The sequence below is a fragment of the Antrostomus carolinensis genome, unplaced genomic scaffold (assembly GCF_000700745.2).
Source record: "Antrostomus carolinensis isolate BGI_N321 unplaced genomic scaffold, ASM70074v2 scaffold38450, whole genome shotgun sequence".
NCBI lineage: Eukaryota > Metazoa > Chordata > Aves > Caprimulgiformes > Caprimulgidae > Antrostomus > Antrostomus carolinensis.
In genome coordinates this window covers 1-27,616 of record NW_010288380.1, presented here as the reverse complement: position 1 = coordinate 27,616, position 27,616 = coordinate 1, and the positions used below count along the sequence as shown (strand labels likewise).

At 37.4% G+C, this 27,616-nt stretch overlaps 1 protein-coding gene across 2 annotated transcripts in view; it reads right to left on the bottom strand.

Moving 5' to 3' along the window:
• The window catches only part of TENM1 (teneurin transmembrane protein 1), a 158,079-nt gene extending 131,026 nt beyond the window's left edge, over positions 1-27,053 (bottom strand). For both annotated transcript variants that reach the window (XM_029084592.1, XM_010166503.1), the window contains exons 1-3: positions 26,815-27,053; positions 14,074-14,312; positions 2,679-2,831 (exon numbers count right to left, since the gene is read on the bottom strand). In XM_029084592.1, the coding sequence (XP_028940425.1) occupies positions 2,679-2,831; positions 14,074-14,312; positions 26,815-27,053 (631 nt within the window). The remainder of the gene's footprint in view (positions 1-2,678; positions 2,832-14,073; positions 14,313-26,814) is intronic.
• Between the last annotated feature and the right edge of the window lie 563 nt (positions 27,054-27,616).

The window sequence follows — 27,616 nt, the reverse complement described above, 5'->3', positions numbered from 1 at the left end:
TCTCATAACGGTTTTCTTATGACAAAGTATCATTTAATTATCTATATTCAATTCCTTGTACAGCTCCCAATCTTGCCAACTGGAATTAATTCTTCCCTATGCTTTCTAAGCACACTTTCCTTGTAAGTCTAAAATAGAACATAGATTCCTAATCACAGGTTTCTTTTGGCTTCAAGAAAGTAAAACTCTGAACAGCGTGGTGCCAATTATCTTCACAAGATAGTACCCATATGCTGATTATTACTGATCCTGAAACAATCAATCTCCTTGTACTCCCCTGGTAAATACCTGCATCAATAGGATGTCTGAGTTTTTAATCACTTTACTACATATTAAAATGTTAACTCATAGTCGTGGGTCAGCGTGTTACAAAATGGCTTCTTAAAGAAATCTGACTTGCTGGTTTGTAAACTTGATTTTCATTAAAAGATCAGTTAAAATACATGCTTTCAAAGTCTGGAAAAGCATTCTGTGCTGCTGCATTGAGTTGAGAAAACTGGAGGTCACAGTATCTGACAGAAGTTATTTATCCCTGTAAAATCACATCAGCAGCTTCAAGTTCACATGCAAAGTATCAACTTTCCGTGGTATCCTGCTGTAGTGAAAGGATTTCACTGTTCCAAATCCTCCTTCCCAGCACATCTACATGGAGAATCTGGTATGAGCACTAGCAATAAAATTACTCATATATATTAAAAGTGATGGAAAGAAATAAAACCATCAGAAATTAGCCACAGCCAGACTATGCATGTACTAATGCCTGGTACTAAGTCCACATGATTTTTCTTGTGTGTTCCCAAGTGTATGTATACTTGTTAGCATACCCTGGATTACAGGTTACCCCCAAAAGGTGAAAGGAGACAAGTGGGACAACAGTCTAGCCATATTCAAGACTGACCTCTGAAACTGTTGGATAAGCCCTCAGTGAAGTGCCTCTGCTATCACAGCCTATCTGCTTTATTTAGTGTTGCGGGGGAATTGTGTAGCTACACAAGACATTGGGACTGCGTGGGGCAAGGTAGGTGGTTTGGTTTTTTACCTGTTACACTGAGTCTCTATTGACTCACATCTTTTCTCTGTTCTCAAGCATTTTTAAGATTTTTAAGATTTTTTATGTTTTGATGTTTTTCCTGCACAGCCTCCTTTTGAAGCCAAATGCTTTGGAAAAGCATTTATTAAATCTGTAATATATTGACAAAATGATTTAATGCAGCTGAGAAGAACTATTTGAGATATTTTGCCATGGTGCACCAGGACAAAAATACAAAAGTGTATAAAACATTTACTGCAATTCACTACCAATCCATTCTAAGGGATGAAATAATGGATAACAACAGCATTGCCTCCTTACATATATTTCTATTGCTCATTTATCTAATATGATCTCTATCCAGTTGTGCCACATTGATTTGTAAGACTATTGATGTGAGATGTAATCTTCCTTCTGGAGGGACTGGTACAACAACATCCCACCTTGTCTCATATTTACAGTCACAGAGCTTACCTGGTTTACACATAACCAGATCACTGATCTTCTCTAAAACTGGAAAGCTCTGGAAATCTCCTATCATTGCGTAGCTCTCTACAATTTTACCTTTCTCCTAATAACTGGAAAGATTAGGGTTCATATTCTATTCCCATTCACTTTTCTCTGATCTAATCTGATTTATCCACTTTTTCTGAGTATCATAAAAAGAAATAGGAGGGCCACCTGCTTCTTACAGTCAGAAAGCGTCACCATGGTGGTCAATGGGAAGCACGGGCCAGAGCCTGTAACTAATATTGGAGTAGGTGATCTACAAGATTAAATGACAGGACTTAAGAGAAAGGAATCGTGTATCTCAGAGACAGTGTTGTTCTCTGTTTCACACTCCTGGCTGTACAGTCCACTCTTCCTACGCCTGATCTGATCTGGCACTTCTCTGCCCCTTCAAAAGACCTGGTTCAGCCACTTACATGTGAGAAAACTATTTGCATTTTTTAATGAAGCCTTTTTCTGCTGCCAGAGTGAATGTGATGTGTCCTGGTCGTGCAGGAAACAGCTCCTGCAGTAGGTATGGGGATGCAGGGAGCCGCACAGGGAGAGAGCAGGGGCAGAGCAGGACTGTCCCCCCAGCAGTACGGAGCTGCTGCAGTGGCTCAGGCATTTTGTGAAACCTCAGGAGATTCCTGTGAAGCTGATTCACTATGAGCTGTTAAGCCAGGACGTGACAGGATGCTGTATTTTAGCTGACATCTTCAAGAATGGGACGCTTTTGAAAGCATTAAGATTTCTACCCTTTTGCATATTCTGACCTCTCGGTACAAAAGGTTTCACTCCGCCCAAGACTGACTTTGGTCTGCAAGGCAGACACAGCATCAAGCCCTCTGCACAAGACAAATATGGTCTCACCTCTCCTCTCTTAAGATAGAAGCCAAATGCTCTAATCTCTCTTTTCTCACAAAAGAAGAGTGATTATTTTTCTACTGAACATTACCTTCCTAATGGCTTGGTTGCTAATTTCAGTGAGAGGTCTGCTAAAGGAAACAATCTGGTTATGAGCTTTTCATAACTGTTTTAAAATTGTACTAGAAAAGATAGAATATGAACTGAAAATATGGTCAAACTATAGCAACTACAGAATCTGAACAGTAGTAACGTTTAAATATTTGTAATCTGTCTTCTCATTCACACATACCTTTTTTTTCCATTTTATCAGAAACTTTTCCTCCGATTGGCGAGTAAGTGGTATCCATGGATTCTGTTCCTTTATTTCCTTTGCTAACTCCATTTTCATACAGCTGCCCTTCGACAGGCTGCAGTTGCCAGGTTAAACCAAACAAGTGTACTGCTGCAAAAAAATGAAGACCAATTAACTGACATCTAAGCTACGGCACCTTCAGTCAGACTAAGAAAGAATACTATGACCCAGTTTCTGTAAAGTCAAGTATCACTTCATTCAATCAGGAATAAATCAGGATTTCAAGAGGTCTAACAAGCAATTTACTATTTTACCTTAAAACTCAATGTTTAATTAGCTTCCACACTTTCTTTTGGAGCTCAGCCAGGTCAGGATGATGAATTTCTACAGCAATTAATGGAAATACTTGCAACTAAAAGGATAACAGTGGAATGAATTTAATATTGTGTGACAGATTCTAATGCTAAATCAATGTTGTCCCTCAGCTTTCAACTGCCAAAGAGCTCAGAGTTTGTTGATTAAAGCACTGCCAGCAAGTAAAACTTCTCACCTTTCCAACCCAGTTCTAAGTGAAACTGTGCCCACCGCATTCCCAAACCTTTTCCTTTAGGTTAAAGATGAGTAAAAACACTGACTTCATAGATTTACTCTAGAATTATGCTGCAGATAAAAAAACTGTCTCTAGATCTAAAATATATGCAATTATTCTACAACACATATTAACAGAGATAGAGTTGTTATTTATATATGCGCTGGAAAATCTACTAAATTTATCCTTTTATGAAGTCATAAACTATACTTATTACCATACATGGGGGCTGCCTGCACAGCCATTCACTGTTTCCACTTTCCTTTCTGTTATTTCTGATCTGAGGCACTGAAAAATGGTAGGACAAAGACAGCAACAGAGGATCTTCTTTTAAGCATAATATCCTAGTACTGCAGTCATTCTAGACCATTACCAAGGTCTTACTGAGGGAGGCAAATTCTCCCAAGAACAGGTTGCTTTGGCATTGAAGTAACTCAGCAGGGAGGACCGATGACCCACTAAAATATGGATTGAGAATACTCCCCACAGAGGTGCTGAAATTGTCACATAAAGAGCAAAACCCAAGTAGCAGGCTCTTTAGCCACATGCAGCAATTTGCACTGAGTAGGATCTGCCCACAGTGTGAGCCTAAAAGGCAATATATTTGCCCTTCCTGAATCATGTAGAAACCTCAGAGATTCTCAGGAGAAGTAAGTTTGATCTAGAATGCATCTTGCATTTAGGAAGTACATTATTTTCTCGTGCACTTGCACATACTTGAAGGAAAAAGTCTCAATACAAACAGGAAACCTACTCTATTATCCATTTCCTATGTTTTTTGCTCACAAGCCTCCCCTGCATGCCAAAAAGCTAAATTATAAATCAAAATCTCATGCCTTGAATGGGTTCCTGTCAAGGGCTTGCCAAAACTACCACAGGAATGTAAAGCTGCCAATCTACAATTATTAATTCCAGATCTGTGCACTCATGGATCACCCAGCCATAGATACACGATCAAAATCAAGCAAACGAGAGCATTTGTATCAAATTAGTGAGGCGACAGCATTTGGGACACATTTATATTTTTTATATTGACTTCAGGAGAAGAGAGCCAGATTTACTGAATTCTCAAACCACTGCTTCACTATCAGATCCAGGCTCTGAAATCACACCACTGGACAGTAAATTCCCACTCCCCAGAAGAGATATTAGAAGCTTACTCCAGTGTAAGTGGTGAGATCTCAAGCCAAGGACTTTCCTGGATTGCTTCATATTCTAAGGATTTGAAATTGTCAAGGGACCACGCTAATACTTTGAAGAGGGTCTTGCAGTCAGATCACACAGACCTAAGCTCTGATCTCTGAGCTTGTTAATGCAAGACAGAATACTTCCACATACAGAAGGTATAACAAAAACCAACATGCCTTGACATCTTCAGAGTAGGCGGCTCTTGCTCCTGGCTGGAGCTTCTGGGCATTATTATTATTTAAAGAGTTAATAACAACAACAACAAAAAAACCCAAAGTTCAATGGGATTGATAACTAATGAATGTACATTTCATTTATACTAACACAAAGAATTATATCAGCACTTAAAACAGATCAACACTAGATGTAAAACATAACTGCACACATCAATAAGCTTTTAGTGGTTACAGAATCATGAATATAATCTAGCTGCTTTTTTATGCTATTTCCATTGTTGCTATTATTCATTTCCTAAGACTGTATTTGCATGTGCTGCAGAGAGTACATCACAAAACCAGGGAATGAATATGCAATGCTTTTTTCCTTCCTATATGTCCTTTCCAGATTGCACACACTATGCATTTTGTCATCCATTTGCACCAATTCAAATAGTTTGCTTGCTTTGTCTTCCTTCAGGCTGGGAAGTGCTGTTGATTTTCTAGTTCGTGCCAGAGCTTGGCAAGCTAGCAAAACTATTTGTATGTATGTTTGACAGTTTCCTCCCTGAGAAATACCAACTGCATTGTAGAGATGATGGTTTCTGCAAGCCTTGGACTTTTAGTGTGTGGGAGATGAAATAGGATACTGGTAGACCAGCTTCATATTAAAAAAATGTGCAAGATTGAGTGTTTGAACAAAAAAGCTATGAAAATAAGGTCTTCTTGAATTAAACTGAATGAGTTCTATCACTGCAGAAACCTGGTCATCTTGCAATCTTACAATCAATTTGATTTTCATTACATTAGCTATAGCTTTTGAGAAACTACCTTCAGATCCAGGTATCACTCTGGTAATAACCAGACCACATACACCAGTAAAGCCATTAATTCTTAGAGATACCTTTTTCATAGCTTAACTACAGGGGATAATAAATGTTTATTCAGCAGACACAGAGTCTTACCTTGCTTCTTCATTTTCTGTGATACTTTTCTTTTACCTAGGGTATACATTAATTCCTACAAAGCTTGTGTTTCCTACAACATATGTACATCATGTTTTAAATATACAGATATTTCACCAAATAAGATTAAATAAAACTTTTAAATCTCTCTCTCTCAAATCTCTTTAGAAATAAGTAGGCATGTACTGAATTTCATTAAAAAGCTCAAAAGAACTTCTCTCGAGTCATTCTTTCTTTGATTTTTTTTCTAGTGGATTTCTGCCTTTTGCTTTTCCCCTTTACTCAAAGGGGCACAGAAAATGCTGTGTAATTCAATAGTGGGCCACAGTGTCATTTCCCACAGCATAAATCCATCTGTAAGATTCTCAGATGTATTTCCCATGTGTAGTGCCCAGGTATCATACCCTACTCCACAGACCAAGTAGAAAATGACACCATCACTCTGTCCAACTTAGGACTGGGCTGGCTGAAAAGGAGGGAGATTCACTTTCTGATGAAGTCTCTGCCCTTTCCTCAAAGTTCAGCCTTCCAGTGTGATGGTTACACAAAAAAGACCTTGACTGCAGTAGTTTTGAGGGCTAGCTGCTGACTAACAGTACCAAACCCCACCAATATGACTGCAGTTGCATCACTGGATGCAGCTCAAGTTACCACAGAACAAAACAAACAGCCTTTGAGGTTTGATGACTACCACTGGTATTAGAAAAAGCAAAAGCTACTTTGGCTCTGTCTACCTGGCATTCCAGAAAAATTCTGCAGATACCCTATATTTTGCAGCACCTAAAATACCTCAGCTACTGGTAGGGTGTGTAAGGTCATTGGTGAAATGCTACAGTTTCAAGCAAAAACCAAGGACTACCAGGCAAGTGGAGATTGGACAGGCTTGTTATCAGCACCAGTATGCTTCACAATTGCAAAATTATACTTTAAGGTAAGAGGGGCTGTGGGGAGTCACCAGGAGCATCAGCCTATAACATCCTCTCATCTTGGCCTAACTGAACCTCTTGTCTGAAAACTGAGTGCCAATATTCTCCCTGCTGGTAGCAACCATGCTTCTTTACCTGGTATTCTTCAACTTCCAACTTGATTACTCTGTTTCCTTGGTTCTTCCATTCTACTGCAAAGCTCATCAAAATATATACTTTCTTGGTTTACTTGAACCTCCGGTGTATTCCTTCCTCTATCATCACCTTATTACTTTGCTCTGTTTTATTTATGAGTTGCATGCTGCCACGAGCAGAGTTGTACATTGCTTTCACTGAAGTGATCTGGAGGCAGGAAAATATATCTGAAGGCAAAATCTGACGCTCATTACATAATGTCTGGATGCTACCACACCTGTATTTCATTCATATTTTATTATTAGATAGCCCTGTCTAATTCAAAGTTTCAGATAAAATTGTAATGCTAAAGTGGACATACACTTTTTTTTTTTTTTTTTACAACATGCATTATGGATATTATTGCAGATGCTAAACTTGGAGGAGTCTGTAGTCAGTGGAGAGAGACTGGAGGATGTCACGGGACTATGATGAATCTTAAGCTTCTTCCTCAGTCACCCTGCCCTGGCCAGGCTGCACAGTAGAGCTGCTCAGGGTAACTTTAAATGACCTCTCGAATATAGAAGACTCTACTCATAGTACAGAGCTTTTCTTGTCTAATTTATCATGCTTCTTAGGTAAAAATAATTATTAGGTATAAAACAGATCTCTTGCAGAAAAAGATAAATTAAAGGCCTATATCTTCTACCCTTCCCATAAATTTCCTTCATGGAACAAAGAGATGAAAAGCTAGTGTGACTTTATGCTGCCTAAGGGATTTTCTCTATCCAGAGGCAGGCTTCTGGTTGCTTCACATTACTCCTGTAAGTGAAACTAGTTGGGCCCTGTTCAGAACCAAAGCTTGGGTCTTTACCTCTGAAGTAAATGACCAGGTCGCTCATTTTCTTCAACACTTAAATAAAACAAATTGACACTTCCAGATAAACTCGGTCCCTGCAATTCTGCAGCACACTCGAGTAAACATTCACATATATAAGCATTTTTTTCAGAACTCGCTTTCTAAACTGGATTAACCCACCATCTGCTATGAAGCCAATGATCTAATTTAATTTATTCTTGTCTACCTTCTGTGTAAGCACAGCTTGTCAACTCCTGTGCTACATGTTTGGCAGAATATGAATAAGAGGCTTGGCTCCAGTGCAAAACAGACTCTCAGTAGTGAGGAGATGTCAAAAAAGTCGTGTGCCATACGTACTTATCAACCTGCAAGATGAACTTCAGGGGACAAAAATCCTACAAATGTGAAGTCTCTCCACATTGCTGACCTCCACCAATGGCTTTTGTTTAGCTTTCTCTGCTGTTTCCATTTTTTTTACAAAATCTCAGTAGATCATCCCGCTGAAGCCTAGACTTCAGATGAGCTGCACTAGAATGTATATCAGCAGCTGACTATCCTTCCTGCACCTGCTCTGACCAAGTGCCAGAAAAGTATTTAATTTCTATAACTGCTAGCAGGTTCTGCTTATACAACTGGATTTTGCTGTGGCATGAAGCCAGGGGTGGATCTGTGTCTCAGTTCCAGTTGGGCGCTGTAAAGGTGAAGCAATATGAAAATACTTGAATACAAGTAAGAGTCAGAATCAAAGTTCTGATCCTGAACTACAGAAGGAGTGTTCTTTTGTAAGTTCATTTTGTAAAGAAAATGCTACGTTATTCTGCTCTAACCAAATTTAAAAATTTGATACTGTTAACATTTGATTCAGTCATAAGAATTTTTTTTTTTTTTTTTAAATCCATATTGAAGTGATAAGTTATTCTGGACCATGTATGGCCTTTCATGAAATAACGGTTTTCCCATATATTTGTTATAGCTATCTTAACACTCAAGCATTCTCCACTTTCTCAGGCAGTCTTCTCTTTATACCCAACATATTTTTATACCTGAGGATAGAAATATCCCCCCCTTTCCTGCAGTCCTCCTACTGAGATGTATAATGATCAGTCTGGTTTCATTTTTCACTAAGTCATACTTCAGACTTAGGAACAAACAAAACCTAATCTTAGACAACAATATAATGTTATCAGACTTTCTCCTCAGTGTACTTAAAGATTTGTGACAATATCAAGTTCATCAGCAAGACCCAGGCTCAGAGAGAAGTGACAGGCTGAAAGAGTTGGGGCTGTTCAGCCTGAAAAAGAGAAGGCTCCGGGGTGATCTTATAGCGGCCTCCCAGTACCTGAAGGGGGCCTACAAGAAAGCTGGGGAGGGACTTTTCGTAAGGGCAACTAATGACAAAACAAGGGGAAATGGGTTTAAACTGAAAGATGGGAGGTTTAGATTAGATATTAGGAAGAAGTTTTTCAATGTGAAGGTGGTCAGACACTGGAACAGGTTGCCCAAGGAAGCTGTGGATGCCCCCTCCCTGGAAGTGTTTAAGGCCAGGCTGGATGAGGCTTTGAGCAACCTGGTCTAGTGGAAGGTGTCCCTGCTGATGGCAGGGGGGTTGGAACTAGATGATCTTTAAGGGCCCTTCCAATCCAAACCATTCTATGATTCTATGACACCACGATTTCCAGCTGTGAACCCTGGATGTCCCTGTCTCAGTGACAGCTGCACCACTAAGGAGTTCAACAACATTCCAGAGTTGCATATCAGCATCACGGCTTTTATGTATACCTGGAACATTTAGCAATGTTTATTATACCACAACATTCTTCAGTGTAAAATCAGCATATTTTCCCTGGGGCCTTCTCTGCATAATTTCTAATTCTCAGAGCTAAGAATTTCCATTTTTCCTACTGTTTTATATTGTACAAAACTATGCAAATGATATTATAAATCTATGCACTGAGATACATATGTTCTTAAAATTTGGCCTGGCCTTTCCCAGCGTTGAAACCATCACTCCTCTACCTTGTGCACAGTGTGAGAAATGACAGGTCACAATGGCAGACAGCAGAGAGGTTTTAATTTCCTCACCCTCTGTATGAATATAATTTAAGACCCAACACCCATCTCCAGTGCATACTCATAAATAGTGATAATATCATGAAGGATAGAGACAACTTCATATTCATACTTGAGAATTCATTTGTATATATAATAGCCATTTTGTAGTCAGGGATGGTTAAATCTTAGAACACGGGATGCAATTTTCAGAGGCACTGAACATTTGCATCTCCTACTGAAATCAATATGAACTGTAGGAGTTCAGCACCTTTGATCAATAGGACCAGTGATTTGCAAGTCTAAATCAGCTGCTGATAAAATGGTAAGGTATCATGGAAGAAAAATCCTACTTACTAATGGGCTGAAAATAACTGACTAGATGAGCAGCCACACCAAACATTGTATCGTACTTCAAGAAAATGGCATGGTACAGAAAAATTACAGAAAAATATTCTATTTCTTATTCCACCTCTTGTATTTGTTTCCTTTCCTTTTAAATTTTTGGAAATTTTTTTTCTTTAATTGCTAATGGTGTTACAAAAAGAGAATATTTACTATACCATTCCACAATGGAAGCCTATTTTACACTTTTTGTAGCAATGCAGACCAACACATGAACAGAGAGACACAAGAATTGACTGTATTGAATCACACAGGTATGTTCCTGTCTCTCATTTGGTAATCTGGGATCTACGTTGTAGCCTTTGGACATCAGTATGTACAGAGCGTCTGTTAGTCCTCAACTTCCTTACCAGAGAAAGTATTTAAAAAGTATGACAGAAATTTCAGTTTTCCTTTTCATACTGTCTTTTTGCAGTGTCGTCTCTGTAAATACGGGATCCTAGACTGGTGACACGGATCCAGGTGTCCTTTCAGACACCTCATGCCAGAGAAATACATATCAACACATAGCCAGGGATCTATTTGTTTCTGTTTTACCATCAAAAAATATAAAAATTTTATGGCAACTGTATTTCAATAATTTTCCCCCAGGATTTGAGCATGTATTTGCATAAAACCTTTAAAACACACAGCTCATATGCCCTCCAGACACTGAGACTTCTAGCAGGCAGATTTTGTCCATTTCACATTGCTATCTGAAGAGCAGATAACTTGTTTTTCCCTAGTCAGCCTTTCAGTCCACTGGCAGTTTCACTGCCTTAACCGAAGGCTCTGCCCACTGCCCACAGCCCTGGCCAGGCTCTCAGGAACCGCTGGCGAAGCTGCTGCAGCCCCTGATGCACCAATTATGTGCCCCAACATCACCTCCCTGGTGGGTGTCCCAATTGTTCACCTGCCTCACTGCCCTCTTTGTGGGAAAGTTCGAGCAATTGTGTCCCAGATTGCCATGAATGTGTTACAGTTCTCAACTTAGATGAAAGTACAGAAAAAAAAATGAAAAGTCCATATACCTTTATTCAACAGAAAATAAGCCAACACATTTGTAGTGTGACCAAACATCCACTTTATGAAAGAAGGTTTTTTTGGAGTTACTATTATGACTTTAGAACCTATTCACAGAAATGACTCCCATTGAAGTGAAAATATGTGTTTTACTTGATAAACTAAATATTGGCTAAAGATTTTCAATAAATCAGCTGTTACACAACCATTTACAGGGTGCTATAATTTCCTTACTGTCCATATAATCACCAAATTTATTTCAGAATGGTCCAAAAAATAAACATAGAGATTATAGGCCAAAAAATGGAAACATGGAGAAATTTCTTTTTTTTTTAACTGACTACTAGATGAAAGAAGAGAAAATACAGAGTAGTATGTGTTCTCAAGTAAAAGCTTCTCTATTGAGTCTCACCGATAATAGGAAAAGACTGACAAATAAAAGAACAAAAAGCATTTTTCTACTTTACCTTTTGACTGAAATCACAGCTTAGAGCACCCCGGCACAGGGCTCAGTTGGTTAAAAATATGAGAACCACTTGCATTTTTCTGATCTGGAATAACTGTGGGTTTCCACGACTTTGGGAAAGTTCTGACTTGAGGCTGAGATTTGGGCCTATTTTTAACAGTAACGTAGCTGATGCATCTAAGAGCAGTACCAGGTATTTGAGAAAGCACATTTAGAGTTATTAAGTAAGAGGAAGAAAAAGCTTAATGTTAAATTTCGATCTATATTCATTTGGCCTGAAATTGCAGTTCATTATAAGTTAATGCAGACTATGCCATAAAATACAATGATGACAATTATTTTGCCTTTACAAAGTCTCCCTTATTCTTCCAGTAACAACCACTGAGCTGATCCCACGTTAAGTTTGATCCTGAAACTAAACTGAATTTTGGTTTGCCATTTGGGCCCAAGTCTGTAGTCACTGCTCAAACATAACTCCCTCTGACTTGAAGGAAACCTGCCTGGAGTGAGGACTGAGGGACCTGAATCATGGTGAGCAAAGAGAAAATACCTGGGGGAGTGTTATATACTCTGATTTTGTATATTCAACTACTCATTTAAAACATGAGCATCTAATTTTTTTATGAGAAAAGATATGCAAATATGCAACCCTACAGAGTAAGTGAATTCTGAAAATAATTTATATCCTATTATTCATACCTAAGAAAAGAAAAACTAAGGCACCTGACTCATAAGAACAGATCATGAACTTACTGAAATATTTAACCAATAAAAAATGGGCAGCATGAGTATTAATTTGTAATAAACTAATACTACCTGAATCTGCAGGGAAGCTTATGCAAGTGAAAAATTTCTGGGGCAAATCAGAGCAAGTAATGGCATCTTGGAAAACCTTCTGAATTAGAATTCCTGGTTCAGAGATTTATATTTTGCTATGGAAAACATAACTAGAAATACTAATAATTTATAAAATATAAAGACTTCTTCATTTTACCTAGTTCTGCCCAATTAAAGAAAACATGTTACACCTTTATGTTAGCAGGTTAAGATAAACACAGACCCAGGAAATTCATACAGAGCTTTTTAATTCACAGTGACTTGGAGTGCTCACAGCCTTCTCAAGCTGATGACATGCAGCAGTGTATCTCTAGAAAGTTAAAAAAATTTCAGTGGCAGACTGAAATCTAAGCAGGGATGAAACAGACAGTGCTTCATCCAGATAAAATCGAAATGGTGTGGGAGGGATATATATGTAGCAAACAGATGAGGCTACAAAAATTATACAGCCAGTCCTAACTGAGGGCATATGCTCACCAGCTGTTATGTAAATCTGCAATTAATGTAGCTCACTAGATCCTCAGGTGCTTTCAAATAATCATACACCAGAAACGATCAAATCTGCTTTCCCATCTGCATTAGATAAGAATGTTAGAAAAAATCCCTCCTGATGAGCATCTCACTGACAGTAGCTAGAACTTTTTCAATATGGGACAAAAAAAACCTAGCAGAAAACAAAAATGACTAAAATTGTAATAATTTTCACTATAAAGACATTTATTCAGAGAATATAGAAAATCTGTGGCCACTTATCAGTTTGGAGGTATTTGTACTTGTGCTTCTGGACAAGTTTTACCAAGTACAAACCACTCTTTCAGGCAAACCCAGAGTTATTCCCATTCAAGCCAGAAGATGCTGGGGATACTCTGGCTCCTGCCCACCTGCAACTGTCAACTAAATCAGCAAACCAAGAGTGCTCGTGAGAAAGTGCATCACACAAGCAAAAATTAACTAGATTTTCCTACTTTTACAGAAGCCACAGTCACATTCTAAGATTCTACATGATGAATGTTTTGTAATATTTTCAATTCAGATTGAAAAATGAATGCAATAATTAATGTGCAGCCAAAATGTCATAAAGTCACAAAAGACTTGTTCTCCCACGTCCGATTGTAATCACATTGACTCCAAGCCCACCTCCAATACAGCTATCTTTCAAAAAAAGGACGGCGTTTCTAGCTACTCTGATAAATCCTGCCAATCTATTGTGATAACAAAATGGCAAATTTAGCTACTTGATGAGTCTGAAGTTAAGTAACTGTGCTGTAATCTATGTAACATTTTTCTGAAACATAAATTCAATAAAGGGACAGCAAAATATATCTTAGAAAATATAATGTAAAGTACTACATATTTTTAGAGCTAGCTGACATTCTAGCCAATGACATAAGAATTAAGAGGAAAAGATGAAAGATTTAAATTGTGATCAGACTGAAGAATTTAAATAAAAGTAGCAAGGCAAAAGACAGTCGAGAGTTATCAGTCTTTTCTGAATAATAATTGAAGCAACAATGTCATAAGGCTTAATATGAAAATCAAATGTTTAATTTAAGAAAAATATCACAGCAATTAAAACCAGTAGGAGTCCTCTGCTAGTACAAACATGTGATCTTCAATAATATTTTGTTCTCTATTAGGCAGTATCAAGGTCAACAGAGTAGAAAGTTAATGAGAATTCCATGTTGTATTCAACCTCTGGCCAACCTAGCATTTTTACAAAGCACCCAATGGCAAACATTATTAGTAAAACATGATTTGTGTTAGTGTAAAATTAAGCAAGACAACAGAGCAGAAAAGACAAAGAATAATTCAGCATAGAAAAGAAAGAGAGGCTTACCGATAACATAGGCTAGCAACAGCGCCAGGGTAACCGTGATAGCAGTGGCACTCAAAGCGGTGCACTTCCAGTTGCAACACCTGTAAGGTTTGTTAAAAGTGAAGGCAGGTCTAGAAAAGGTACTTCTAGGAAGAGGCCTAGGAGGTGGAGAGTAAACAGTATTGGATGTTAGAGGATAGTTCTGACTGGCTGCGCTGAAGATAGCTGAAGACCCAGATCCATGTTTAAATAGGAAATGCCTACGAAAAGAAGACAAAGAACCATGTTGTAAAAACCACTCTGTAATTTAAGAGGTGAAAGGAATGATATAAGCACTGTATGAGAAATACTGCATATATGCACAGAAAATAGCTAAGACAGGAAAATGTCTATTTGAATATCCACTGTACTGGAAGTTTTTCAACCACACCTGCAAGATTTCCAGCAATTTTTCAGTGAAACAATACAACGAAAATGAATGCTAAACTATCCTCCCAGTGGTTCAGAGCAATGCTGAGGAAAGGTTGTTTCTTAGTACAGTACCTGGGGGTCCTGCAAGATAAGCAGCCCCTGTGTGCCTGACATGGGAATTGTTGCCAGCAGTACCCACGCCGTCCACAAACACACGATTGGGTTTATCTCACCAAAAGTACAAAAAAGTGCAGAAGCCACTACCACGGTGAGTATTTATTTTAACTATGGATTCTCTTCAGAATATAGGAAATAGCAAAAAAGAAAAACAAAAAAGAAAAAAGGGAAAAAAAAAACAAAAAGAAAAAAAGAAAAAAAAGGTGACTACTTAGTGGAAAATCTACCAGGATAATTCATTTTTGTAGGACTGTAGTTACTATATAGGTGAGTACAGTTTCTTTAGTGTTCTTAATTGAGCTATTTTGAGAGCAGTTTTTCTTGAAATGCTTTTGCCTACTGCAATGATTCTCAAACGTACTAAGAAAGAATTAATTTGGAGACCTATTCAGCATATTTTGGAGGACTGATTGCCTTCAAGAAAAAATAGCAAAGACCTACATTAGCACAAAAAATAAGGTATGGAAATGTGCCTTGCAGAATGGGCTCTGGGGCAGAAATAGAGTGGTTTTCTACAAGAAGATGGATGGTTTTCAGGACTGGCAAGTGATCTCCAGGAGAATCTGGGAAAGGATATTTGATTTTAAACAATAACTTACTGTGCTACATGCTCAGAAATTGTAGTAAAAAAAGGACATGTTCAAGGCTGACTGTATCAACCACATATTCTTTTGGAAACACCAACTTTGGACCTTCTTTCCTTTGTTTTATGTGAATAAGCTTCTTCAACGCACTCTTTTCTGACAGGTGCACATCTGTATCTCATGCCATAGCATGCACCAAAGAAGTTTAGTGTTCCTCTGTCCCAAGCCACGAGGTTCGAGTTGAGAAAGCAAGTGAAAGGACACTGACACTACATAGCTTGTAAGAACAAGGACTGCCTTGGCCACAGTGCTGCCACCAGAGCACTCTTTTAGCCTGAATCTCTCTAGCCTATTCTGTTGAGTGTGTTGACTCAGAAAGGCATCTCCTGGAGAACAGCATTTAACTCTGCTGAGCTTGCCAGCTCTTTGCTTTGGGAGCCAAACACTGATGTGAAGCAATGACTTTGCTTTGGGAGCCATACACTTGCTGTTCAGGTGCTTTGAACTGTGCCCCATTTGTATGAGCTCCCAGCTGAGTAAGAGCATCTGTGACTATTGCTGCCACTGGTTCCTATACAACCCATTTCTCTGCTCTTCCACCAGCTGAGAGCTGTGCAAGTGCTCTGCAGACCCCAGGCAAGCACTACCATGCCACTTGTGCTGGGGATGCAAGTTGCCCTCAGGTGTTCCTGCCAAAATTGAAGGAGGCTTTTGCATTTGGAATCACATGGCACTATGATGCCTGCAGGCCAAAAGCCACACACTTCACGGCTGAAGTTAACTGGCCAACGTTGACATGGTCCAGAATCTTTCCAATGACAAAAAGACCTTTACACCTTCAGCAAGGTACAAGACAAATTTCTGAATACTTATATGGATCAATCAATCCACGCTCACAGAATTTCTTTGATGGACTCACAGCAGGATGTACACAGGATCAAACACTCAAGAGTATGAAACGTGATTATACTGTGACATTTAAGAATATTGTAAATACATGGTCCTGAAAAGGTAATTGCTAAAATGGTGTAATGAGTATGATACGATGCATTTCCATTATACAATTTTAAAAGAAAGGTTACAGTTCTCAAAATGCCAGATTACAGAAAATATAAAGGTATTACAGAGAAGTTTTATCTTTTAAAGGGCCTTTTATTCAGGCACTTACACAAAAAAAGAAGGTAAATGAGGATACCGGTTAGCTTGCATTACAGATCACAGTGCCTACCTATCAAGTCTTTTGACAAACCACCAGAATGAATTTTTTGTGTTGCTTATGTTGAATATTAGTTATTCTTGCTTCATACTTATTACCCAAGTAAACAGCACTCAGACAAAAAAAGCCAACAACAAACTGATTCCGAGAACAGCATCGTGGCATTATATTAGACAAACGCATTCTAGTTTTCTTTCCCACTGACTTTCACAGTTGTACACACACACATTCTATAGATGGCAATGCTCTGAACATGGTAATGTTACCTGGAACTATTTCAGTCCAAATATTCTGAACTCAAATATAGTGAAATAATAAATTCAAATGTAGTAATGCAACTGTCCACAGGACCATATAAATATGCTTCCTTCATATTGGGCCATGAGAATAGAGTTGGTTATTTTGGCTTCAATGCTTTGTTGTCACACATGAAGGCTTTTGCAGGCACGTGAAGCCTTATTTTTCAGTCAGCAGTCAGCAAGATACATAGTCACTTAGACTTTTGGTAGGAAAGAACATCACAGCAAAATTCCTACTGATATTCAAGGAAGCAGAATCACCACATAAAATAAGTAATGTGTTATATATAAGCATATACCTATATAAAGTATGTATACATATATACAGACAAATAATATATATATATATATATAAACAGTCAACAGTTCTTTACTTGCTTAACATTTTCAAGACATAATGACAAAAACCTACTTATTTGATAATTTATCATTTACACTTTTTGGAAATTACAGCAAAATGGTCTGATATTGGCAATATTGATTGTCTTTTATGGTGCATAGGTCAAAGATATCAGAGGTAAAGGGAAGGAAATGCTGAACTGAAAGTTATTATTAAGGCTCTAGCAGCCTTGCAATCAATATCCAGGAATAATTTCATTCTCTTGCACAGGGATTTAGAAATGTAGCTTCATAGCCTGATGGTAAAATGCTGGTGTACAGAGGGATTTCTTTATTAGCAGAAGAGTGCACAGAAGCTGGATTCAGCTTACACCCTTTTAGACAGATGATTCCATTCACACAGAGGAGAATTTACATAGCTCTAACTTGTAATAAAACTGAGATGCTGAGGCAATGCTACACTAAAACATGAGCTACCAGTGAAATAATGTTGAGAAAATGTTGAAAACAACAATTGTTTATGCCTTCCATTTTTGGGAGAGTAAATTGAGTATCCAAAGACATTTCGATAGAATTTGAAAAACACTGCTGGCACAAAGACAAATTTCCAAAGCTAGACTGTGACTATGTTCTCATGAACTTAGATGACTCCTCATCTCTCTGAGCACACCACTGTTCCCAAAGGACGCGAGGACATGCTAAACTGTTGCTGTCAATTCTATAAAATCAGGTGCTCTCTTCTAAAGAGCAAAATAATAAAAACTGCAGATCAAAAGTTTAGATGTGACTGCAGCCTGGTGTGTGCTTTAATATTTGATCTAAGAGAGAAGCTAAAGCTTTTCTTTTTCTTTTGTAAACCGAGAACACAAGAGAAATCAGAATTTATAAGAATGATCAATAAGACCACTTGTTCCAAGTGGAGAAGTTCTAAATGTTCACAAAAACATCCATAAAGAGGATGATAATATTCTCTTAAAAAGAGATATACAGGACATAATCTCCAAGGCATTTTTTTGTGAAACAGAAGTCACTTAATATTATTACACTGACAATTCCAATACATAAATAAGTATTAAATGATCAGTAACAATTTCACACATAAAAGAGGCAATTGGAAAACATTCCCTCTTTCTTAAGGTAACAATAACGTCTGTTTGCCTATCTGTCCATTTGGTCATCTCTACAAATGTAAAACTTTTGAACTTTGAATCCTCTCAAGCAAAACTGACAGGAAGAAAAAGATCCTACCAGACTCATAAAAGGTGAGGTGGGGGTGGGTGGGACCAAAACCTGTAAACCCCCCAAAAAGCAAATAAAACCAGCCAAACCCCTAGTGAACTCCTGTTCCCAATCTGAGCTCTTTGTCCTCTCTAAGCCCCTCTAGCCCGCCATCCAGCACTGCACACAGCTGCTAACAAAGCAGAATAAGTATTGGCTGATCAATAGCCAAGTCTGAGGGAAGGGAGCTGTTGGGGAGTTCAGGTGACAGAAGGCATGAAATTAGACCCCTTAGTCCTGCTGATCACAGAATAACTTGCTTTCTGTAAAGAAGTAGTTTCATGTGGCTCACCTAAGTGCTCTTGTTCAACCTCAAGAGGAATGGCATATAACTCCAAGAGTGCAGTTCATACAAAAATGATGACTTCTCAGCTAGGAGAAGGTTAGAGAACAGGAATTCATTTCTTTCTTTATACCCTTCTCTATCAGGATGTTTAGTTAGGTACTTTCAGTTTCTTATCTGGAATGGTAACTGAAGTCTTATAAAAGCTACACGTGAAGCGACATCCCAACTGAATTCACATGGCAGAAACGTAACACTATTACAGAAACCACATTAACCCCACACAGAATTCCTTAATTAAATTCGGAGAAAATACTTTTATCTCCCAGTACTGTAGTAATGTCCCTCAACTTTGTCAAGGGCTTGATATCACTTCTGTAAGTTCTATGCATTTACCTAGTGCCTAGTGTCTGTAGGCCTAGAAGTAGTCCACCTTCCTTTGTACGTATAACATGTTTTCCTTCCATCTCCATTAAAAACTACAGGTCTGTAAGAGGAAAAAATGAAGAACAAAAGCAGAAACACAAATCTTGCAATAATTTGGCCAAAAATTTAGTCTGCATTTCTCCTGGATAAACTGAGTAGGAACACATTTGTACTTCCATACATTTCACATTCAAGAAATAGTTACCTAAAGTGGTACAAATTGCTGCATAGCTATGTGATAGGAAAACTAAGAAGTCTTCAGTTCAATCATTTAAGCTTTTCAATTAAATTCTATAATTGCATATAATATATACAACTGTATATCTATACCAACGTTTAAGTAGGCAGTTGAAGTAATTCTTTTAGTTGTCAACAGAAGTGCAAAGGGAATTTTGAGAGGCATAGTAGCTATTCTGTACCCAAAGTGGGAGAGAAAAAAAAAGGAAACTTCTTAACTAATAATAATCAGAATACAAACCTCTGTTTATATATCTCACATATGGTACTCAACAAACTATATAGTATAAAAACAAGACAGCTATTCAAAGGTGAGCCTACAGTAGAAAAACAAGACACCTACTTGACACCAATACCCTCATCTTGAAAACCAGCCTGGGGAAAGTGTATGTGAATGTAAGGCATGACTTAGAATTACAGATATAATTTGACCTATAATTTTATCTGCCTTGTTTTATCTTTTTGTGTACAAGAACTGTAGGAACAAGAATGCTCATGGGTGAAAGAAGAGGGAAATGGCCATGAAAACTATTTACCTAATTTATTTTATCACTCTATTTTTACATGTATAATTGAAATACATTTGAAACCCTCTAGAGATTTGTCTTTGGGAATAGCACTGCTTTGTTAAATTTCCTCTTTTGAGCTGGACTTGCCTTTTGAATCATTCTCACAGAACTGCTTCCCTTTATTCACTCATGTTTACTTTATATAGTGCTTAAAAACCTAGCCCTGTGACCCTGGATGTGAAAGGATGTAAAAAAAATCTGTATCCTTTACTTTTCACTTCAGAACAGGTGACATGATGCTAACTCAGTTGTCTGCCGTTGCTGTAGGCAGGCAGAGCCTGTTAACCAGGTGACTAACTTTCAAGTCCCTGTCAGAAATCTGGGACAATAATTATACAAATATAGGACAGTGCCAAAATCAATCAAGAACAGTTTCTAAAACGGAATAGTTGTCCAAAAAACCAATTGTCTTCTAGTTTCATTGGCTATTTAGCAAAAAATAAGATAAAACAAAACCTACCACACTAGGGACATAAATTACTCTTGTATAGATGAGTACGGGCTTTATTATTATGATACATGGTGACACTGCTACATTAATCCAGTAGTTTTCAAAAGTGCTTTTCTGTGGCTGAGGACTTTCCTTAAGCACTACAATTCAAACAAGAGTTGAGTAAAACTGATCAATGCACGTGATGATTCGTGGGGTAAGGAAGGGATAAGGGAGCTCGTGGTTTGCTCTTTTTTTTTCAAGAAATTTTAAATTTTTGATCTGGAAAATGAGAACCATACTATTTACAATAAAGAAGACTTTAAAACCATGAATTGAGAAGGATAAAAATACCAATATTGTAATTTTGTGCTTATATATTAAATGCTGTGGTTACAAGCATGGCTTAAAACAAAGAAAGGAATGAGATAACTAAAGCAGTAGTAGTTGGCCCGCAGTTCTCTTTGCCATGAATTTCCTCCTGTGGGTATTCACATATATTCCAACTGACTTTTATTCCTAGCCTTTGAGTCTACATCCAAATACCTGCACTCACATGCACATGGGCTAAAGCCAAGCTGTACAGCTACTGTGACAAATAACACAAACGTTACCTGACAAGAGGTGTGTCACATTACCTGTGTAAATACTAACAAGTCATCCCCCTACAGATTTCCTAGAAGTAGCAGTCAAGGGGATGGATGCACATTTCCAGGCAATAACATCACACATACACGTGTTTTTCTTTAAAATTAAAAGATAGGATCTTTTGCATATCTCTTACCCTTTCTGCTACACACAGTCTCTGTTTCCTGAATCAGCCTAGACTCTTCGTATTAACTTGTAATTATCTTTCTCTTTCAAAATTTATATTCAGTCTGTTTCTGGTTTTGTAAATGAAAATGCTGTTTCATAGAAAGCTAACAGCCTTATTTGGTGGTCACAAAATAACAATATATCTTTACCTTTATTTATTACTTTACATACTATTCCATTAGTTAAAATAATGAGTAAAGAGTATCTGTATCAAGTTAGTATATTAAACCTGCAAAAAAACTCCCTTACACATACATATACTATCCCCGTGTTCCAGGGAAGACCACACCAGAGCTTTTCTCCCCACAAAAAAAAAAAATACAGTAGAATATATGAGCAATTTAAATCACCTTATTGTCCTTACTGACTGGATCTCAGATTATATAGAACAAGGTTCCTCAAACACTATTGCTGTTAACACGAAAACTGTACTTTATTGTAGCTAACAAATGTTTATATTTTTATTTCCATAAAAGATGCTTTCATTCTCGCATTATTAAATTCAGGGTCATATTTACAGCTTTTATTTTAAGTTCATGGTCATATTTACAGTTTTCAATTTATCTTTTACAATTCAGAAGTCTTAAATATCTTTAGGATCTTTTCTTCTGTGCAGTGAAAACACATGGGACTTGGACTGAATTTAAAACCCTTGCCATATGTCTGTTTTTAATATGGTCAGCCTCTCTATAGGTTAAGATTTATTGTTTAATTAGGTAGAAAATGACAAAATACAAGCCAAATGTCATAATAGCAAATACTGACCAACATGATTGGAAAGAAAGATCATAAACTAAGCCCTCCCCTGCATTTATTCTTGGAATAACCACAACTATGGTCATTTAACTCAGGAGTAGGTTCCATTTGTAAACAAGTTCCTAATGAATCACATTGCTTACATAGTAATTGTCTCCCTGCTTGCTGGTTTATGTTCGTTAACACCTGTGTGCTTTGGGAGCTGTAAAAGCCATTCTGTTTGCTATGGAAACCTTGAACTGGGAAGAAGCAAGGCACACAAGTGCTCCCTGTATCTTTGCATCGGGGGAAAGATTCACAAGATGCTCAAATGAAGAGACCAAAGAGAAAGAAGGAACCTTCCAAGAGCTCACACTGAACTGTGTGTGTACTTCTTTATGCATTTTTCTTCAATTATTTCTGCTTTTAGCATTACTCCAGCCTAAACACGTACAACTTTCTGTGGTTCGAAAGGCTATCAAGGTACTTTTTTGAAAAGCACAAATAATTATGAGCTTGATTAAAAAAGAACAAGGGAAAACCATAATACTGAATAAATCTCTTGATAAGTGATAGTGGTCAAGATCATTCTATACAAAAAGAATTATCAACAAGATGATATTTTCAGGAAAATAGAAATCCAGGTAGTCTCAAATATGAACCTTAAATTACAATACAGAGAGGAATTACTCCATCTATTGTGGGGCTGAATAAACTCCTTGAGCTCCAAAACTCTCTAAGTTTTTAAGTGTTTAGAACCACAATCAAACTTTAGGGCTCTGAAATATTGCTGAATAGTAACTAAAAATCATAACTGCCTTGAACCCCAAATAATTCTCTTATTATCCTGGTACTTCAGAGTTTTATATAAATTAATGATAATTGAATCACGGGTTCATGGTCTGGTACCTCACTGTCCCCTTACAGGAGCTATTACCATGGTGATAAGATTGCTTAAATTAAGCTGTCTTTTTCCACAGTACTTGGCTCATTGCCAGTGCAGTGAAGGGAGATTTCAGCCCATTCAGCACAGCATTAACCTTACTGCCAACACTGCTAAACGGGTTAGAGGAACTAGAAAGAAATTTGATTTAAAAAAGGAAGGAACAAGCAAATATGTAAAATACTGAAGCACAAAATAGAACTAAAAAAAAAAAAATCCTACTCTGAAACAAAATCAAAATTATGCAAGTTCTGCTATTTAGATAGAAAACTTAAAAATTCTAACGCTGAAGTAATCTAAATGCAAAACCTTACTCAAAATAAGCATGTCCAATGGTTTATCCATAAGGGAACTATAACAGGTGATAGAGAGGATCAGAAATAATGCCAGGTAAAAATCCCTATTTAACATCTATTTTTTTCTTCTTATTTGGGAATTTGACTGAAGTGGGAAAATAAATAGCAAACACCAGGAAAAGAAACCCAACAAACTAACACAAAAAAGCAAGATATGGAAACAAATACTGAGTCAACTAACAGGGCATGGAGAAAATGAAAAACACTCCTTTGAATTGTCAGGGTTTAATACCTACTCCATAAAAAGAAGTAAGCTCTGTTCAGATGGGGCTGTCAGAGATAATGACAATGTATTACACTGTAAATCGTAAGATTTGAAACATTAGAGCAAAGTATCTATGAAACCTGAAAAAACAATTATTTTCGTGGAAAGGAAGGGAATAGGCAATAAGTTCCAAGTACTTTATTCTGGGGGAGAAGAAAAAAATCAATTTATGTAAGAGCCCAATAACATTATCCTAAAAAGGAGAATCAATGTTTCCTGTGTTTTTATGTGTTGTGTAAGAACCTTGCAGTCTTTTTCTGGCGATACTTACAAATTATTTTTCTGTGTGACAATGAAATTACTGCATGTTCATAAGTCATTTTAATAATAAGTTGTTTTCAAAACTGCGTGTGCAGGCATACAGATAGAGCCTGCATTTGCACTTACAGGCGCATTACAGCGCTGAAGGCTGCAGCAGTCAGTCAGCAGTTTGAGCTGTTACACCTCCTACAGGTACAGCTCTTCTCCAATTTTTTCATCAACAGCTTTCCTATCACACGTCCTCTTCTGAAGATTTAAAGGTGTTCCTAATTCTTATTTTCATTTGACTTGCTTTTAATCATAATAACTGCCAGAGATAGAGAACTGGCCTTGGTAGTTACATATATCTAGACTCTATTTTTGGCTTTGCCAAAAGCTTGTGTGAACTTGAACAAGTAATTTCACCTTTCCAAGTCAGTCTCCTCATTAAACATTTGGGCTAATAAGCTGGGTCCTGACAAAACTGTTTTGCATATTAGTCCATGCATACAACATCTCTAGAGGAAGCACAAAAGAGAATTTCTGATTTGCCCTTTTCTATAAAAGAGCAAAGTTTTACTCCACAAAAAACTTTCAGAACACATACATCATTACTGCAGCACTTCCCATTCTAATCTAGGTTTTCAAATTCTAATTACATAAAAACACATCTAATCAGAGAATGTTAAACATTTTCAGAACTACAGAATTTTCTTTTACTCAGATACGACACATTACCATTATAAGCAGACTCATAAACTTGCTTCATTTCTGACTGTCCACTGTGAGCAGGATTTACAGTCACACAATTAGTTCTGGGAAATCTTTTCCCGTCTGCAAATTCTCTAATACTACGTGGCTATAGATAAACCGCGCAAACACATGTGCTATTTATGGATTAACAGCAGATACAGTTGGATAGAAAAGCTGAACATGTGCATTCAGATTTTTGCCTAGTTATTACAGTGGGGAATATATTATTGTCTAAATCTTCTTTTTGATTGCAAATGTTACAAATTAAAAAAAAAAATCTGCTTAGATATATTAGGTATGCACATATTAGGTAGATTTTGTACTATTAAAGATTTAGCACAAAAATACAGCTGCCATTGACATGTTTTCCTTTATTTTGTAGGATTATTTTTAATGAGCAGCTAAACATTAATGGAGAATGAAAGAGAATCCAGGTATTAGTCTAAAGTATCTGTTTGATTCTAGCTGAATCATTCTCTGTTAAAGGAAGAAAAAACAAGCTCAAGTCCTTCTTTTTCTCTAAGGTTGTGTTGTGTACTATAGACTTCTGGGAAGCGGAGATCACAAATGTTTTTTATTACAATGTTCCCCTGCTACTTCACTTGTCTGCACATAAACTGCAGATACATCTTGGCAAACACTCTCGCAGATTCTACTTTCAGCTTACATAGCCTTTCAGCCAGCTTCACGAGAGGCTGCAGCTAGCTACCAGAGGCTGCATGAAATCAGCTGGAACAACAACTGAAGGGGAGGAATGTGGAAAATTCCCAGACTAATGTATAGCCCACACTGTTTCCCAATCTGAATTCCAGTGCAGCCCTTTCGTCAGTATCCAATTATATAATTACAGATACAACTAGGTATTACACCAGATAATGCCCTTTATGAGAAATTTCAAATTTGCAAAAATAGTAAAAACCAGAAAAATGGAACTGAACTAAAAGGAGCTTTAAAATTGCAGAGCATGTTCCCCAAGGAGGTCTGAAGAGAAAATAGTGAATAGAGATGCAGAAACGCTAAACAAGATTTACCTAAGTATTAATTGAAGAGGACCAAAAGGTACTTAATGGGTACAGAATGTCTAGGGATCAGCCTTATATGCAGCAGAAAGTATACAGCCTTATAAACACCAGAAATGACAGAGCTTTATCTCTATAAGGAATTATGCAAAAAGAAGCTTCTAGCTCTAGGACTAGCTGAACTAAAATTTTGTTTGTGTTCACTTTTGGAGAAAAGTTCCCTCCTCCTTGATTGTTTTTTGTGATTTGTGCTTAGAACAAATAAGGAAAGTTTTATTTCAGAATGAATTAATTTATTCCTTAATCTCAACTTAATAGCCTTTCAGAGAAGAAAAACTTAATCTGACACTTCTGATTAGCAGCAGTTAAGTGTTTAAAGATGTATATTAAAATTAAGTTATGTAATAAAGTAAAACCAACCTTTTTATAAAAGAACAAAATTTAGGTTTTCTATGTTTTAGAATGCCAAAACCCAAATGAAACCCTGGTCAAAACTTCTTGGTGCTCTGTTTGCAATGAAGAGAAAGAATGCTGTCAGAAATAAAGGGCTTGTTTTAAGCATCAAATCAGCAAACACAGCTGTAGTTGAAAGCCATCAAATTAGCTAATTCTTATCAGGAACAAAAAAGCCAAAAAGTCAGCGGAAGCTGTGCAGGTACCTCTGCAGGCAGAACTCTGGGTACTGAGCCACAGTTTTGCTGGATACAGAATATATTTGCTTTGAGTTATTTTCCAGAGTAGATAATTTGTGTAAATTGTGAATGATCCTGAAGTTGAACCCTCCCTCCCCCAGCTCCTGGGGTTAAGGCTCTCCATGCTCAATACATCTCTTGGGCATGTATCATTTCTCCATTACCAAATGATTATCAAATTATAGTCTTTGTGTATATATGCAACAGAGTGTTTAAATAAACACTGAGGAAAGTATTATTTTAGCATTATTTCCTATCTTTTCTTATCCACAGGAATGTTAAAGCCTGAACACTCCAGAAATGCCAGAGTACATCGATTAAACAAAAGAACTATTTGCTAATTACAAAATGGCCCTGGGAGAACGTGAGATGATAAGACCAGTACACAAACACAAATTCTGACTGCACACAATTCTAAAATACCTATGTAATCTACACACCCCAATGTAACATACACACTTTAAGGAAATCAATGTCTTCCAAAACTTTGCAACACGTGCTTTTATGAGTATTACCAATCTACATGAATCAAGTAAGTAAGGCCTCCCAAGGCTACACGACATGGCCTCAAATCAAAATGCATTGGCATGTCCTGAATGACAAACTTGTAATTCCCCATCATCATCTCATGGCAACACCAGGCCTTCTCCCCACTTTTTTTGAGATATGTTGTGTACAACGAGTTGGTTAGTACCTGGTTTCCAGTGGTATGTTGCTGTTCAAGACCCAGCTGTTATGAAGATGCACCGAATCTTGTGTACTGGTGGGGGGAGTCGGGGCAGCGGGACTGGGCTGGCTGCGGGTGGTCATTGATCTTCTCTGGAGAGAATCGGCTGTTGGAGGTGGTTTTCTGGCGCAGGTGCATGCGTGCGGTGGTGGAGGTGGTGGTGGGAGGGGTCTGAAGGTGAACTGGTTGTGTGGGCTACCTGGCATATCTGCAACAACAAAGAAAAGGCAAAGAAACCGATAAAGGGTTATTATTTTAAAAAGATCAAGAGAGCATGAGCATGATATAACAGTTATTGGGATTAAAGCATTGTGCTTTATCATGTTGTTAACCCAGTTGTCTGTAAAATGTTGTTGCAACATATGAAATAATGTAAAATATAATACTCTACTGAAATGGAGAATATCAGATAGGCACATACCCTCCAGCGCTGTAGTTCAGTAGTTCAGCAAAAAGAGAAAAAAAGAAGATATAACATTCACTTAATTTGTCATAGGATTTTTTTGGGGAGGCGGGAAAAGAATAAATAAATAAAGTTGACACTGAATTGCAGCACAGACACCAACTGATTTCATGAAGCGTAAATCTCATTTAAGAACATCTGTGAAAGAAATTGACACAGTATAAGAATAAGTCTTGCACTTCAAATCAAGAGAGAGAATAACTGAATAACTCCTACCACCTAACAAACATCTTTCACAAAACAAGGTTAACACATTTCTACGAGTCCGTCACTGCATTTGTGTATTGGGTTTGCATGGCAAGGTTT